General features: G+C 50.3%; 1 protein-coding gene across 3 annotated transcripts in view; it reads left to right on the top strand.

Moving 5' to 3' along the window:
* DPYSL2 (dihydropyrimidinase like 2) overlaps positions 1-12,419 on the top strand; it is a 58,150-nt gene that overhangs the window by 28,890 nt on the left and 16,841 nt on the right. For all 3 annotated transcript variants that reach the window (XM_040087626.2, XM_040087627.2, XM_040087628.2), the window contains 4 exons: positions 7,097-7,261; positions 7,805-7,866; positions 8,893-8,973; positions 9,820-9,888. In XM_040087626.2, coding sequence (XP_039943560.1) covers positions 7,097-7,261; positions 7,805-7,866; positions 8,893-8,973; positions 9,820-9,888 — 377 coding nt within the window. The remainder of the gene's footprint in view (positions 1-7,096; positions 7,262-7,804; positions 7,867-8,892; positions 8,974-9,819; positions 9,889-12,419) is intronic.

Genomic DNA, 12,419 nt, shown 5'->3' with positions numbered 1-12,419 from the left:
ACCAGTGAAATCTCCGTGTGACATCAGTGAGGGAATAAGGGAAATGTAATCAGCAGAGCACTGGTTGTGGCTGATTCTTCTGAGCCCGGTCCAGCTTGTGATTTCTCTGCGTCAGGTCTCGTAAAGCGGAGCTGAACTGACAGAGAACAGCGTGGGATTGAATTGAGGCTGCTTCTCTGGGAGGCTGGCGAGTGCAGGGGAGGGAGCAGCCCTTGGGTGGTTGGATCAGCACCATCACTGCTGTTCTGTGCAGGGCTACAGCTCCTCAGAATAATTCTTTATTCTGGTGTCTTTTCTAAGGGGGGGATGAGGGAATGAGGATGAAATACAGCGGGAATAAATCCCCAAAAATACACCGAGCTGGGATCTGGTTGCTGCGGGACGTGAAGAAAATCTTCACTTTGATTTCTCCTCAGCTGAGGTGCTCCAGGTGCACGGAGCAGTTTCCTTCCAAGCGGTTTTGTCGCTGTCCTTCCTTTTCCCAGATCAAACCCACGGCTCAGAGCGCGGTTCAGAGGAAGATTTGGGATGGAATCAGGGAAAAAAAGGAGGTGTGAGGCTCTTCTGGATCGCTTGATTTGGGATTTTTGAGCTCAGGGAAGGGCTGAGGGCTCTGGATGGGTGCAGAGCTGCTGAGCTGGAAATTGGGGTTTAATACTTAAATCAGATTTTTTTTTTTGCTGCTGAAAGCAGCTTTGTAACTGGATGAGGCAGCTCTTGGCAGCTCAGTTCCTTGATATATAAAAGGGTCATGATACATAAAGGTAGGAGGGATTGTGATGTTTCACCAGCAGAGAATTTGGAGCCTCTGGATGAAATAAGGTCTGTGATTATGGGATAATCTTCCATGGGTCAGTCGAGGGCCTGACTTCCAGTTCACAGAGATTTTATTCCTCTTACTTTCCAAGAGTTATTCCCACTTCACACCAGTGCCAGGAGAATATTCCTGCAGCCACAGCCTGACAACTGCAGACTTCTAAGCAGGGACCTGGGCAATTACCTGTGAATTTAATTACGACCTCTCCATAAAATGGCTCGTGACAGAATGCACAGCTCAATAAATTCACCAGGTTTCATCACAGGCAGCGGCTGTGGGGATTAAATAGAATTAAACAGGCAGATGTGTTCAGAGTTTTGGGCAGGGGAGATCTGCCTGCTAACAGCTGAGCTTAAAATGTTAAAGGTTTTCACCTTATAAACTCCTCTTAAACAACAGGCAGATTTAATGCTGGTAGGAGCAGGGAATAATGTGTAAAATTTCAGTCTGTAACAGCAACTGGAACCCTGAATACGTGGGGTTTTTATTACACACACAATTTGGGTAACATCTGACCCTAATTCGTGTTTATATTGTCCGCTTCCAGCAGTTTTTTCTCTTTCCTGGTAGTGGCATTCATGAGCTGAAGCCCCAGAGAAAAAATTTCATGCATGCTTTGGATGACACTTAATTAAACCGGCTGAAGAAAAAAAAATAAAATTAAAAAATCCTTTCCAGGGGAAAGCTGGAAGCAAGAGCTATTTATAGAAGCTCCAGGAAGGGGTTGTTTGCAAGCCAAGGCCTGCTCAACTTGAGGCAGGATGCAAAAAAGAAAGAAAAAAATAAAATTTAAAAAAAAAAATCTACATGCCACAATGCCAGGAAGCTATAAACCCCATTAATCCCCGCCCATGAGCACATCCCTCCCAAAAGCAGAGTTTTGTTTCCGAGGCAAGGCCGAGAGCTGGATCCAGCTTTTCCCTCTGAAGCAATCATTTCTCTGCTGCTTAGCGAGGGGTCAAAAATATAAAGGCGTTGCTCTCCATCTGCTTTTTAAAAAATTATTATTATTATTATTATTATTATTATTATTATTATTATTATTATTATTATTATTATTTGAGAGAGGTTCCAAGTGCCAGGAGGAGATCATGTGGGATCTTTCTGGCTCTGATCTCAGAGCATCCTGCAGGGCAGTTCCTTCTGTGCTGGATCCCTCGTGCCCATCTCCCTTCTTGCTCTTGAGGAGCAGAAAGCCCCCGAGTTTGGAGAAAGGAGCCAGGATGTGATGCGACATTTCCGGAAGCCGGCGTTTAAAGCCCAGCTTGGCGCCGATTTCGGTGGTTTTAAAGTCTGGGAGCAGCTGGATGAAGACGAGGAGACGTTTCAGGCCCAGCTTTAAGTGTGGGTCAGTTTTTAGGCTGAGCTTTGTGGAATCACTTGGGCTTGGTCTGGGCTTGGGTTTGGTGTGTGTGGGTCCCTCCCAGCTCAGGGTATCCCACAGCCCTGTGGATTGTGTGAAAAAAAAAGCAGCAGGGACAGCCTGAACTTGGAAATCACTGGTGTGTGCGTGTGTGGGGTTGTGCTGGGGTCTGATTTTAGTACAGGTGTGATGTCAATGCACGATAAAAACACGTTAATAACCGGTGATTATTACAAAACACCGCTCTATAAAGCGCTGCTAGCACTCCTGCCCTCTGTAAATTTATCTGTGCTCACTTTAAAACAACACTGCTTCCTTTTCCCCCATCCTTGGCACACTCCATCCCTTCCCCTGAGCTTTTTTTACCTTCCACCTCTTCATCTCGGGCCCAAAGATCTCCTCAGCATCCTCCCAGCGGTTTGACCCACGAGATGCAGAATGAGATCTAGAACATTCCAGCCCCGGTGCAGAGGAACCTCGTGGATCAGCCAGAGTTGTTGTCCCCCCTCAGCTCTTTGTCTGCCTTTAATCCCGAGCCTGTTAATCCGCCCAGCATCCTGAGCTGAGCCTAAATGCTGGCGGGAAGGAGCAGATGAACCTTGCAGTGCGATGGCAGGAGAGCCAAAGCAGGCGTGGCGAGGGTGATTAATTAATTAAGAGTCTGGGTGATTAGGGCTTGGAGCGCGCGGCTCAAATCCCGCCGCCCTCAGAGGGAGGTGAGGGCTTGGAGAGAAAAACTCACCTGGAATCCTGGCAGTGCTTAACGAGGCCAAAATGAGATTGTTTCTAATGCATCAACTAGTTCTTTCTCTTTGTTTGTTTGTTTGTTTATTTCCTTTGCTGGTTTTTTCCTTTCCTCGTTTGCCCCTCGGGCCCTGGGCTGCTGCATTTTGGGTTTTGCAGCTCCAGAGGTTAAAAAAAATAATCTACAGAATGTTTGCTGCTCATGGCTGAGAGACCAGTGTAACCCTGAGCTTGGCTTTGCCCCGTGCTTTGCTGAGAGTGTGTTAAATAAAGAGAAACGTTAGGAGTAGGCCTGAATTTCACCCAGAGCCAGGGAGCCACTGCAAGGCCCACAAAGCTATTTAATTCCTCCTTTGAAGATTTCAGTGCTGATGAAGTGATTCTTAAATTAAAAATAATCTACAGAATGTTTTCTGCTCACGGCTGAGAGACCAGTGTAACCCCGAGCTTGGCTTTGCCCCGTGTTTTGCTGAGAGTGTGTTAAATAAAGAGAAACGTTAGGACTAGGCCTGAATTTCACCCAGATCCAGGGAGCCACTGCAAGGCCCACAAAGCTATTTAATTCCTCCTTTGAAGATTTCAGCGCTGATGAAGTGATTCTTAAATTAAAAATAATCTACAGAATGTTTTCTGCTCACGGCTGAGAGACCAGTGTAACCCCGAGCTTGGCTTTGCCCCGTGCTTTGCTGAGAGTGTGTTAAATAGAGAGAAACTTTAGGACTAGGCCTGAATTTCACCCAGATCCAGGGAGCCACTGCAAGGCCCACAAAGCTATTTAATTCCTCCTTTGAAGATTTCAACGCTGATGAAGTGATTCTTAAATTATCTTTCCCTTTTATTTTTCCCCCCCTGCCCCCCTCTCCGTTTTGTGTCTGTTTTTGGAACAAGTTTAAAAATGAGCTGGCAACTTCCTCCTCAGGCCTCAAGCAGCTGAATTCATTTGAACAGCACAAAAAAAAAAAAAATTAAAAAAAAAAACAAAACCCAAACTCAACTGACAGGAAGAAAACATCTGGGCTGGGGAGCAGATCAAGGCTGCGGTGGTGGAGGGAAGAAAGGGGTGACAACAGCCTGTGTCACAAGAGTTTGTCCTCAGCGTGCCCCGCAGGCGTGGGGCCGCCCCACGTTCCTGCTTGCCGAGGTGATGGAAGGAAGGATGAGGCTCTTTTCCCATGGGAAACCTCCTGGGAATTGTCCGGGGAAGGGTTTGCTGGGACAGCTCCTGCCCAGGGGTCGTCCTGGGAGCCTGGGGCTGTGGGAACTGGGTGGGATGGAGCTTCCATCAGCTTCTGCTGCTCTGGAGCACAGGGACACCGAAAGAAAAAGCTTTTTGTTTTACTCTCAGCTCCTGAGCTGTGCCTGAGGGCTGGAAGAAGCTTCTCTGCTTGTGGGCAGTTCCTGGCCACCTCAAGAAGCAGTTTCAGAGCTCAGTCCTTTCAAGAACAGGTGAAGAGTCAACCTTGGCTCCTCTCGTTTCCTGGATCTGGGCTCAGTTTTAAGTTTTTGGTCCCCCCCAAACCCAACCCTGGCATGGAGGGGCGCAGGCCATGATCTTGCAATGCGTTTGTCCCCTCCCATTGCACTGAGGGTGGAAAAATCAGGACACTGCCACTCGTAGAACTGCCTCCAGACCAGGATTTTGGGGTCCCATCCACCTCCTCCATGCCTTTTGTGCTCCTGCTGCCTCTTCCACTTGTGTCTGAACTGCCTCCAGACCAGGATTTTGGGCTCACATCCACCTCCTCCGTGCCTTTGGTAACACCTGACCCTAATTCGTGTTTATATTGTCCATTTCAAGCAGTTTTTTTCCTCTTTCCTGGTAGTGGCATTCATGAGCTGAAGCCCCAGAAAAAATTTCATGCATGCTTTGGATGACTTTGGATGACTTTGGATGTGACTTCTCTGGCACACTTGCGCCACCACCTCCATCCCTGGCTCTTACTGCAGCTGGCTGTGGTTTGGCTTTGTCAGAGAGCTGATGGAGCCCCCTTTTCCCTGGTGCCACTGCCCCACAGACCCCCCCCAGCCATCCCTGGACAGTGGGGTGGTGATGGAGCTGTGACCCCACACTCCACAGCCATCCCTGGGCAGTGGGGTGGTGATGGAGCTGTGACCCCACATTCCAGAGCCATCCCTGGGTGTTAGGGCGGTGATGGAGCTGTGATCCCACACATCCCTGGGTGTTGGGGTGCTGATGAATCTCTGATCTCACATTCCAGAGCCATCCCTGGGTGTTAGGGCGGTAATGGAGCTGTGATCCCACACTCCAGAGCCATCCCTTGATGTTGGGGTGCTGATAAAGCTCTGATCTCACACTCTGGAGCCATCCCTCGGTGTTGGGGTGCTGATGAATCTCTGATCTCACATTCCAGAGCCATCCCTGGGTGTTAGGGCGGTGCTGGAGCTGTGATCCCACACTCCAGAGCCATCCCTGGGTGTTGGGGTGCTGATAAAGCTCTGATCCCACACTCCACAGCCATTCCCAGGGGCTCCAGAGCCATTCCCAATCCTCAGTGCTGGGCTCTGTGGGCTCTGTGTTAACCCTTTAATGCCCTCAGGCACCATTTCCCAATGCTCACAAGCCAGCCATCACCTCGGGGTCACAGAGCTCTGAGAGCACCTTTAGTCTGGAGTGGAGATGGATTTGTTCCTGTGATGTGTTAGAGATTTTTTTTTTTTTTTTTTTGGCTTTTTAATTAGACATTTGTGTAAAGCTGGGCTTTCTCCATGTCCCATTAGAAAAGCAGAGGGAATGTGATTTTTCTCCTCGTTGCTCATTCCACTTAAGCTAAAGATTAACTTTGGCAGAGCGACGGGGGCTCTGTAGCAGAAACAATTGAGGCTGGAAGGTTTCTGACCACTGGGGAGGAGCAGTTCAAGGAACAGAAACGAGATGATTTTTTTTTTAAAAAACCCCAAACCAGCTCACTTTATTGCCTGGTTATATTTGGGCTGCTTTTCCCAACGGTGCTGAAAAGCACATCCTTGGTGTGGTGCCAGACAGGAGGCACATTCCCAAGTCTCCACTCAGTGCCTGGATTTCTGTGGTGGGGACGGAGGGACAGAGACCCCACCAGCCACTCCTGCAGCACGGAGCTGATCGAAGCCTCAGGATGTGCACATCCCGTCCTTCCCTTGGTGTGATGCTTCCAGGGGAAAAACCTTTTGGAAAAGCACAAATAATCCCAACATTCTCCCTCTGTGAAGGGCAGGGTTTTGCAGCTCTTGGCTTTCTGTGGCGTGTGCGCGGCTCAGGCGGCTGAGATGTCTCTGCTGACTCGGGTGGCTGAGGCTCAGGAGAGCTGAGCTGCTTTTCCCAGTGTGAATCTGGTCCTTCAGGCAGTGCAAAACCAGCAGATGTTGGCTGAAGCAAAGCTTTGTTCTGCCCTGAGGCTGAGTGGAGCCCACGGGCTCTGCCTCTCCTCCCAGCTGTGACTTGGAGCAGCCCTGATCCTCGCCAGAAAGTTAAAAATAAACTGCAGGGGTTTCTCTGCTGGTAATTGAAGCAAATTTTTTTTTTTTTTTTTAAATTTTTTTCTGTGTGTTTTAATGTAGAATCAAGCCGGGCCCTCTCCTCCTCCCCAGCAGCGCCTGCCCAGTTTGTGACCCCCGAAATCCCCCAGGCTTTTCCTCCTCTCTCAGCTCAGTGCTGGAGATGCTGACTTGCTTCTTTTATTTCACCGCGTCCTTTGAAGATCTTGGAGACTCCATGTGCACAAATAAGGACCAGGAACACTGCACCTCCACATCCAGGTCCCTTGTGTCACCCTTTGGGGCTGTCCTGTAGCTGCAGCTGCCCGGGAATCCGTTTGCTGCTGGATTTGGAGTGAGGCTCAAAGCCAGCAGGTGCCGGAGGCAGCAGGACTTTGTCAGTGTCAGAGAGAGCTCTCCAAACACAAATTGTTGGTCCTGGAAGGTGCTCCTGCTTGGGATGAGCTGTGAATAAACAGAGCTGCAGTAACAACTCCTTTTCCTTCAGCTGCTGCCCCACAACCGATTTCCCCGGCTGCGTTTTTAGGAACCGCCGAGAAACCTGAAACTTAAAAACCTTTCACGGGGAAAGAGGATGCCTTGATTTTGCAGCAGCCCCTGCCCAGCTCTTCTTGCTGTCCTGGGCACCCAGGAAAGCTCCTGCAGCGGGCATTTACCTGTGCTTTTCCTGTCATTCCCAGTTGACCACGTGGTTCCCGAGCCTGGCACCAGTTTGCTGACGGCGTTCGACCAGTGGCGAGAGTGGGCAGACAGCAAATCCTGCTGTGACTACTCCCTGCACGTGGACATCACTGAGTGGCACAAAGGTGTCCAGGAGGAGATGGAAGCTCTGGTTAAAGACCATGGTAAGCTCAAGGAAGCCTTGCCCCTCCTTGTTTTTCGGGGTCTCCCGTCGTTTAGGGCTGGCTCTGGTGCAGTGTTTCATTTTTACATCCCCATTTTGGGCGCCCATTCTGGCTCCTTGAGGAGGTTTGGGGTTGCAGAGGGCTCAGAGGTTGGGGCACGCTGATTTTCCAGAGGTGAATCTCCCATTTTCCCTGCTCCTGTGTGCCAGGATGGGTTCAGAGCCCCTTCGGGTTCATCAGTGCCCTTGGTGATTGCTGCATTTTATGCCCTAATGGGAGCTTCCCACACGTGCTGGGTGAGAGTTTTTACCGGTTCCAAAGGTTGGGGAGAGGGAGAACCAGCTTAGGATCGGTGTGGACACATCACAGACACAGATTTATTGTTCACCCTGGAGGGTGAGGGGGATCAGCTGAGCTTTCATGTGAGATTTTTTGGTTTTATTCTGTTACTCGGCCTCCTCCTGTGCTGAATCCCTGGAATTCTTGCTGGGGGCTGATTTTCGGGCTTCTGTTCCACGTGTGCTCTCTCTCTCTCTCCCCCAGGTGTGAATTCCTTCTTGGTGTACATGGCTTTCAAAGATCGCTTCCAGCTCAGTGATTCTCAGGTAGGGCAGGAAAGCTTTGTGTAAAGTTTGTCATAAATAAATGATTCAATTCGATGTCCTGGCACCTGGCACTCTCTCCTGGTTCCAGTCTTGAGATTAACAGCACCCACAGCTCTGGGCTGAAGGTTCTATTTTTAATGAAAAATTAAAGCCAACCAACAGCAAACCCTGCAAGGCTTGGCTGAGGGAAGCAGTGGTAAAATTCTCGTTTTGAGAGGTCACAGGTTTTATTCCAGCTCCTTTGGGGTGGAAGCAGCAGCAGTTCTATGAAGTGCTGCTTTATGCCTCTGCATAGGGCAGTACTGGGAGATCTCTGGGCTTAGTAATAATAATAATTTTAATTATTCTGTTCAGAAGCTAAAACTGATCCTGGGAAAATCGCTGGGACCTTAGAAAGGAGCTGATTGCCCTGCTGTTTGCTGTTCTGGTGGGCACATTTGGGCACCTTTGGCTGCTCAGAGGGGCAGTGGATGTTTGTGGAGGTGTGGGAGGGGAGGAATGCCCGGGAGTGTTGGTGTGAGTTATCTCTGAGGGCTCTGGAAACATTTTTGATGGCATTGATGGCGCCAGTTGGACCTGAGGCCTCTCAGACTGCTTGCTGGAGTGGGAAATCACGCTGCTCCTGCCTCCAGGTATTGGATTTCCACGGAGAGCCTGCCCCCACCACTCACGTGTAGGGGATGTTTTTCATGCCAGGCTCCAGTAAATGAGACCTCAGACAGGTACAGCTCTGCAAGTCCTTTAAAATCATCCAGCTGTGGGGCTTGAGTTGTTGCTGTTTCTTCCTCCCTAAACCTGCCACTGGACAATCCTTTGCCACATCCAGCAGCATCCAGCCGTGGGACTGGGAAAATTCAACGACAGGCATGAGAACGGTTCCCATCTCTCCAGCAAACCTCATCTTACGTCACTTAATGCTTCCCTTTCTCCTTTCCCTTCCGCAAACTCCTCTTTTCTGAGGGGATCTGGGCTGTGGCCCTGCCTGCAGGTGGGTTCCTGCCGTGATGGGTGTTATCTGTCCCCCAGATTTACGAGGTGCTGAGCGTGATCCGGGACATCGGCGCCACAGCCCAAGTGCACGCTGAGAACGGTGACATCATTGCTGAGGTATGGCTTGTTTGTTCTGGGAGTTACTGCCCTCACATGCTGGGAGGGGTTTGAATTCTGCCTCCTCCTTTGTGAGCTGAAAGGCACCCAGGCTTTTGAGAGGGTGTGAGCAGGGCTGTGCAGCAGATCCAGCCGCTCTGACGCGGATAAAATTGGGTTTTTGGGGCAGCTTTCGGTTTGAGGTGGGTTTTGGACATCTCTGCCTCTCTCCCCGAAAGTGAGAAGCTGGGTGTGGCTGTCACTGTGTGCAACAAAATGTTCTGCAGGAAATAAGAAGAGGGGGAGTGGGAAGGGAGTGTGGCTTCCTAGAGTACGTGGGGTGCTGATGTTTGGGCTCTGTTTATCCTTCAAACAGCAGCAAGAGAGAAATGTTAATAAAGTGTCCAATTTCATCTTATCTCCAGCTCATTTTGTCTCGAGCACTCAGAGGATTTCTGTGCTCTCTAGCTGGGCGAGAGCCCACCCCAGTCCTTGAGCCCAGTTGCAGGATGATTTTTTATTTTTCTTTTTTTCCCCCCTGAGTTATCACTCTGCCACATCTCGGAGACGATTTTATAGACACAAATGAGTGCTGAAAGTCGAGGGGCTTTGAATCCAGTGTGAAGCAAATCCAAGGAAAAGGTTTCCTTGACCTCCTGTGAACAAATCAGCGAGGTTTTGTGAGCTCTGGACTTCTCAGCAAGAGGAGTTGGGCAGGGATCTCTTCTTGCAGGGTCCTTTTGCAAAGCCCCGTGTGATTTTTAGCACAGATGCTCAGGGTCTCACTCATGCTTCTTTCCAACAGCTGCAAGAACAATTCCCAGTTGCTTTAAATCTCATCCCTGCTCCGTTTCTTCTCTGCTTTAGGAGCAGCAAAGGATCCTGGAGCTGGGGATCACAGGCCCTGAAGGACATGTGCTGAGCAGACCTGAGGAGGTGAGAGCTCCCCTGCCTCTCCCAGTTTGTAACATTTCTGCGTTGCCATCACGTGCTTCATGTTGGGTGAACGTGGCTGGAAGTGGGATTTTTCTGCATTTTGGGGTTATGTCGGTGGAATTCTGCTGCTCTCCTTTCTAGAGCCGGTGTCTTGGGCTCCTCTCTTGGTCATTATTTTACCAGACTTCCAATGAATTAGCGGAATTTTTTAATATAGGCCCAAATCCTGACCTTGTTCTAGGTACTTCCAGAGCTTCCATTGCTGTGACTTCTGATATTTTGAGGAAATTTTACCAACGGGCTGGGGGGTTTTACAGCAATGGATGAAGTGCTTTGCTGAAGGCACAGAAAATTCGTACTAGAGAGGGGAGGCCATGCTCAGCACTCAGCCCAGCACTTTAATACAGCTACCCCTCATATTTCCCAGTGGATTTCTCCAGGGATGAGCACCCCAATCCCTCTAAACCTCTGAAATAAATCCCAGAAGTCTGAGAGAGCATTAAAACGTTGCCTTTGGGGTTGGTTCCCGTCTCATTCTTCTCTCACAGCCCTTCCCTGTCTCTGAGCTGGACTCCTCACCGTGGCATTCCAGGTTTGTGGGGTTCATCTGCTCTGCACAAGCAGCTGCTTTTGTTTCCCCCCAGGACCCCGGGGCTTTGGTGCCTGCCAGATGTGGCAGCTGGGGCTGTGAGATCATCCCCACTGCCCCTCCTGCTCACTCTGCATTTCCTCCCCTTGCTTCAGACGAGCAGCATCCAGAGGCATTTCAGTAGGAGCATCAATCATTCTGGTGCCTGGGAGGAAAAAACCCAAAATGCTGCACTTGGGCAGCGAGTGAATCCTCACAGGATCTGTGTGTGGCTCCCAGAGCTGGGATCTTTTGCTTCCTGAATTTGTGAGCAAGCGCTCTGCACTGAGCTTTGCAGTCACCCATCCAGTCTGTGCTCTTTTACCATATTTTTTTGGCCTGCATCAGGAGAGTGGGATGCTGGTGGGACACCTCAGGGAGGTCAGTTTGTGTTGTTTCTGCTCTTACCTTGAAGGATCTGCACATCAAAACCAGCCAAGCTGTGTCTGGCTGCTCAGGAGCTCGCCCTTCACGGAGCAGGAGCTTTAGAGTGTGAGTTGTGTGGCTCCCAGGCAAGGATGGGCTGTTAATCTGTGCAGGACTCTGCCTCAAAGGCAGCCTCAGGACACGTGGCTGAGCAGATGAGGCTGGCTGCAGCCTCTTCCTGAGCTCAGCTGTGCTCTGCCCAGGCTTGGGCAGCGTCTGCTCCAACATTCTCCTCCTTGCAAGTCATAGGAAACAGAGCAGGAAGCGATGTCATCGCTCCCCTGCCCTCCCTGTCTGCAGCAGGAGTGACTCTGTCCTTTCAAAACATCCAGCTCCCCTTGGGCTGGCTGCTGAGAGGGGCCAGATTCCACGGGTGCCAGCAGATCCCCAATTCCCCTTGGCTTCAGCAGCAGTGGGTGTTCGCTGTATCCCTCTGGGGGGGCTGTTGACACTAGAATTGGCTTTTCCTGCTGTCCCTGAGGGAATGCAAAACCCGTCCTGAGGATGGTTGGATCTGATGAGAGCTCCTTAATTCTCCAGCAAACCAGAGGGGAGTTGCCGAGCAAGCCTGAAACATTTATTAACCCAAACCTCCTCCTCGTTTCAGGCACAATTACATCAGAGTGAAGCATTCAGGGGCTGGCCACGTGCACTTGGAGTGCACACATCGGAATTCCCAGGCTGAGGTTTCACTGCTGGCTCAGGGGTTTAGCTTTGCTCACCTCTGGCACCTGGGCTGAGCCAGGGTGACAGCGTCCAGCACGTTATTGCAGCCACAAAACCGGCCCTGAGTTAGGACAGCACCGTCCCAGGGCAGCCTCAGCCATCACTTTCTGGAAAACTCTCCCCCTCAGAGCTCAGTTTGTTCTGGGATGACTTTTCAGAGTCATCCATCCTTTTTTTTTTTTATTTTTATTCCAGCCACAAAAACGCTGGAAGCGCAAGCAGCCCAAGTGCTCCAGGAAACGTCTGTCTTCTTTTTTTGTTTTGTTTTGTTTCAGTTTTTTTGGTTGTTTTTTTTTTTTTTTTTTTTTTTTTCCCAATAGAACTGCTGTGCTAGGGCTTCTAATGCATCCTGGTAATTGCAAACATTCCCCTTTGGACTACTTGTTGGGTTATTGTTGTGTGCCTGTCACCATAGCATCTGGGCACAAGGCAGGAATTCAGCAGCCTTGTTCAGAGAATCATTCTCCTGCTGCTTCACAGTCGCTCAAACGCCTTCTGCCCAAAAATCTGAGGGGGGGTGTGTTGTTTTATCCCTGCTTTGCCTGCAGGGAAACCGAGGCACGGAGTGGAAATGGGGTTCCCCAGGTGCTGCGGGGGCAGAGCCGTGCGCAGACCCACTCTAGAGGGGTTTGCAAAGGGAGGCCACAGCCTGGGAGCTCTGGCCTGTCTGAGTCCTGCCCTTGTCTCTGGGCTTTTCTTGGCTCTTTCAGCCCTTGTGGGACGCTTTGGGTCCAACATCCTGGCACAGAAC

This window comes from Hirundo rustica, chromosome 28, assembly GCF_015227805.2.
Source record: "Hirundo rustica isolate bHirRus1 chromosome 28, bHirRus1.pri.v3, whole genome shotgun sequence".
Classification (NCBI taxonomy): domain Eukaryota; kingdom Metazoa; phylum Chordata; class Aves; order Passeriformes; family Hirundinidae; genus Hirundo; species Hirundo rustica.
Note: the sequence above shows the minus strand (reverse complement) of the source record. Positions and strands in the feature narration are given on the sequence as shown.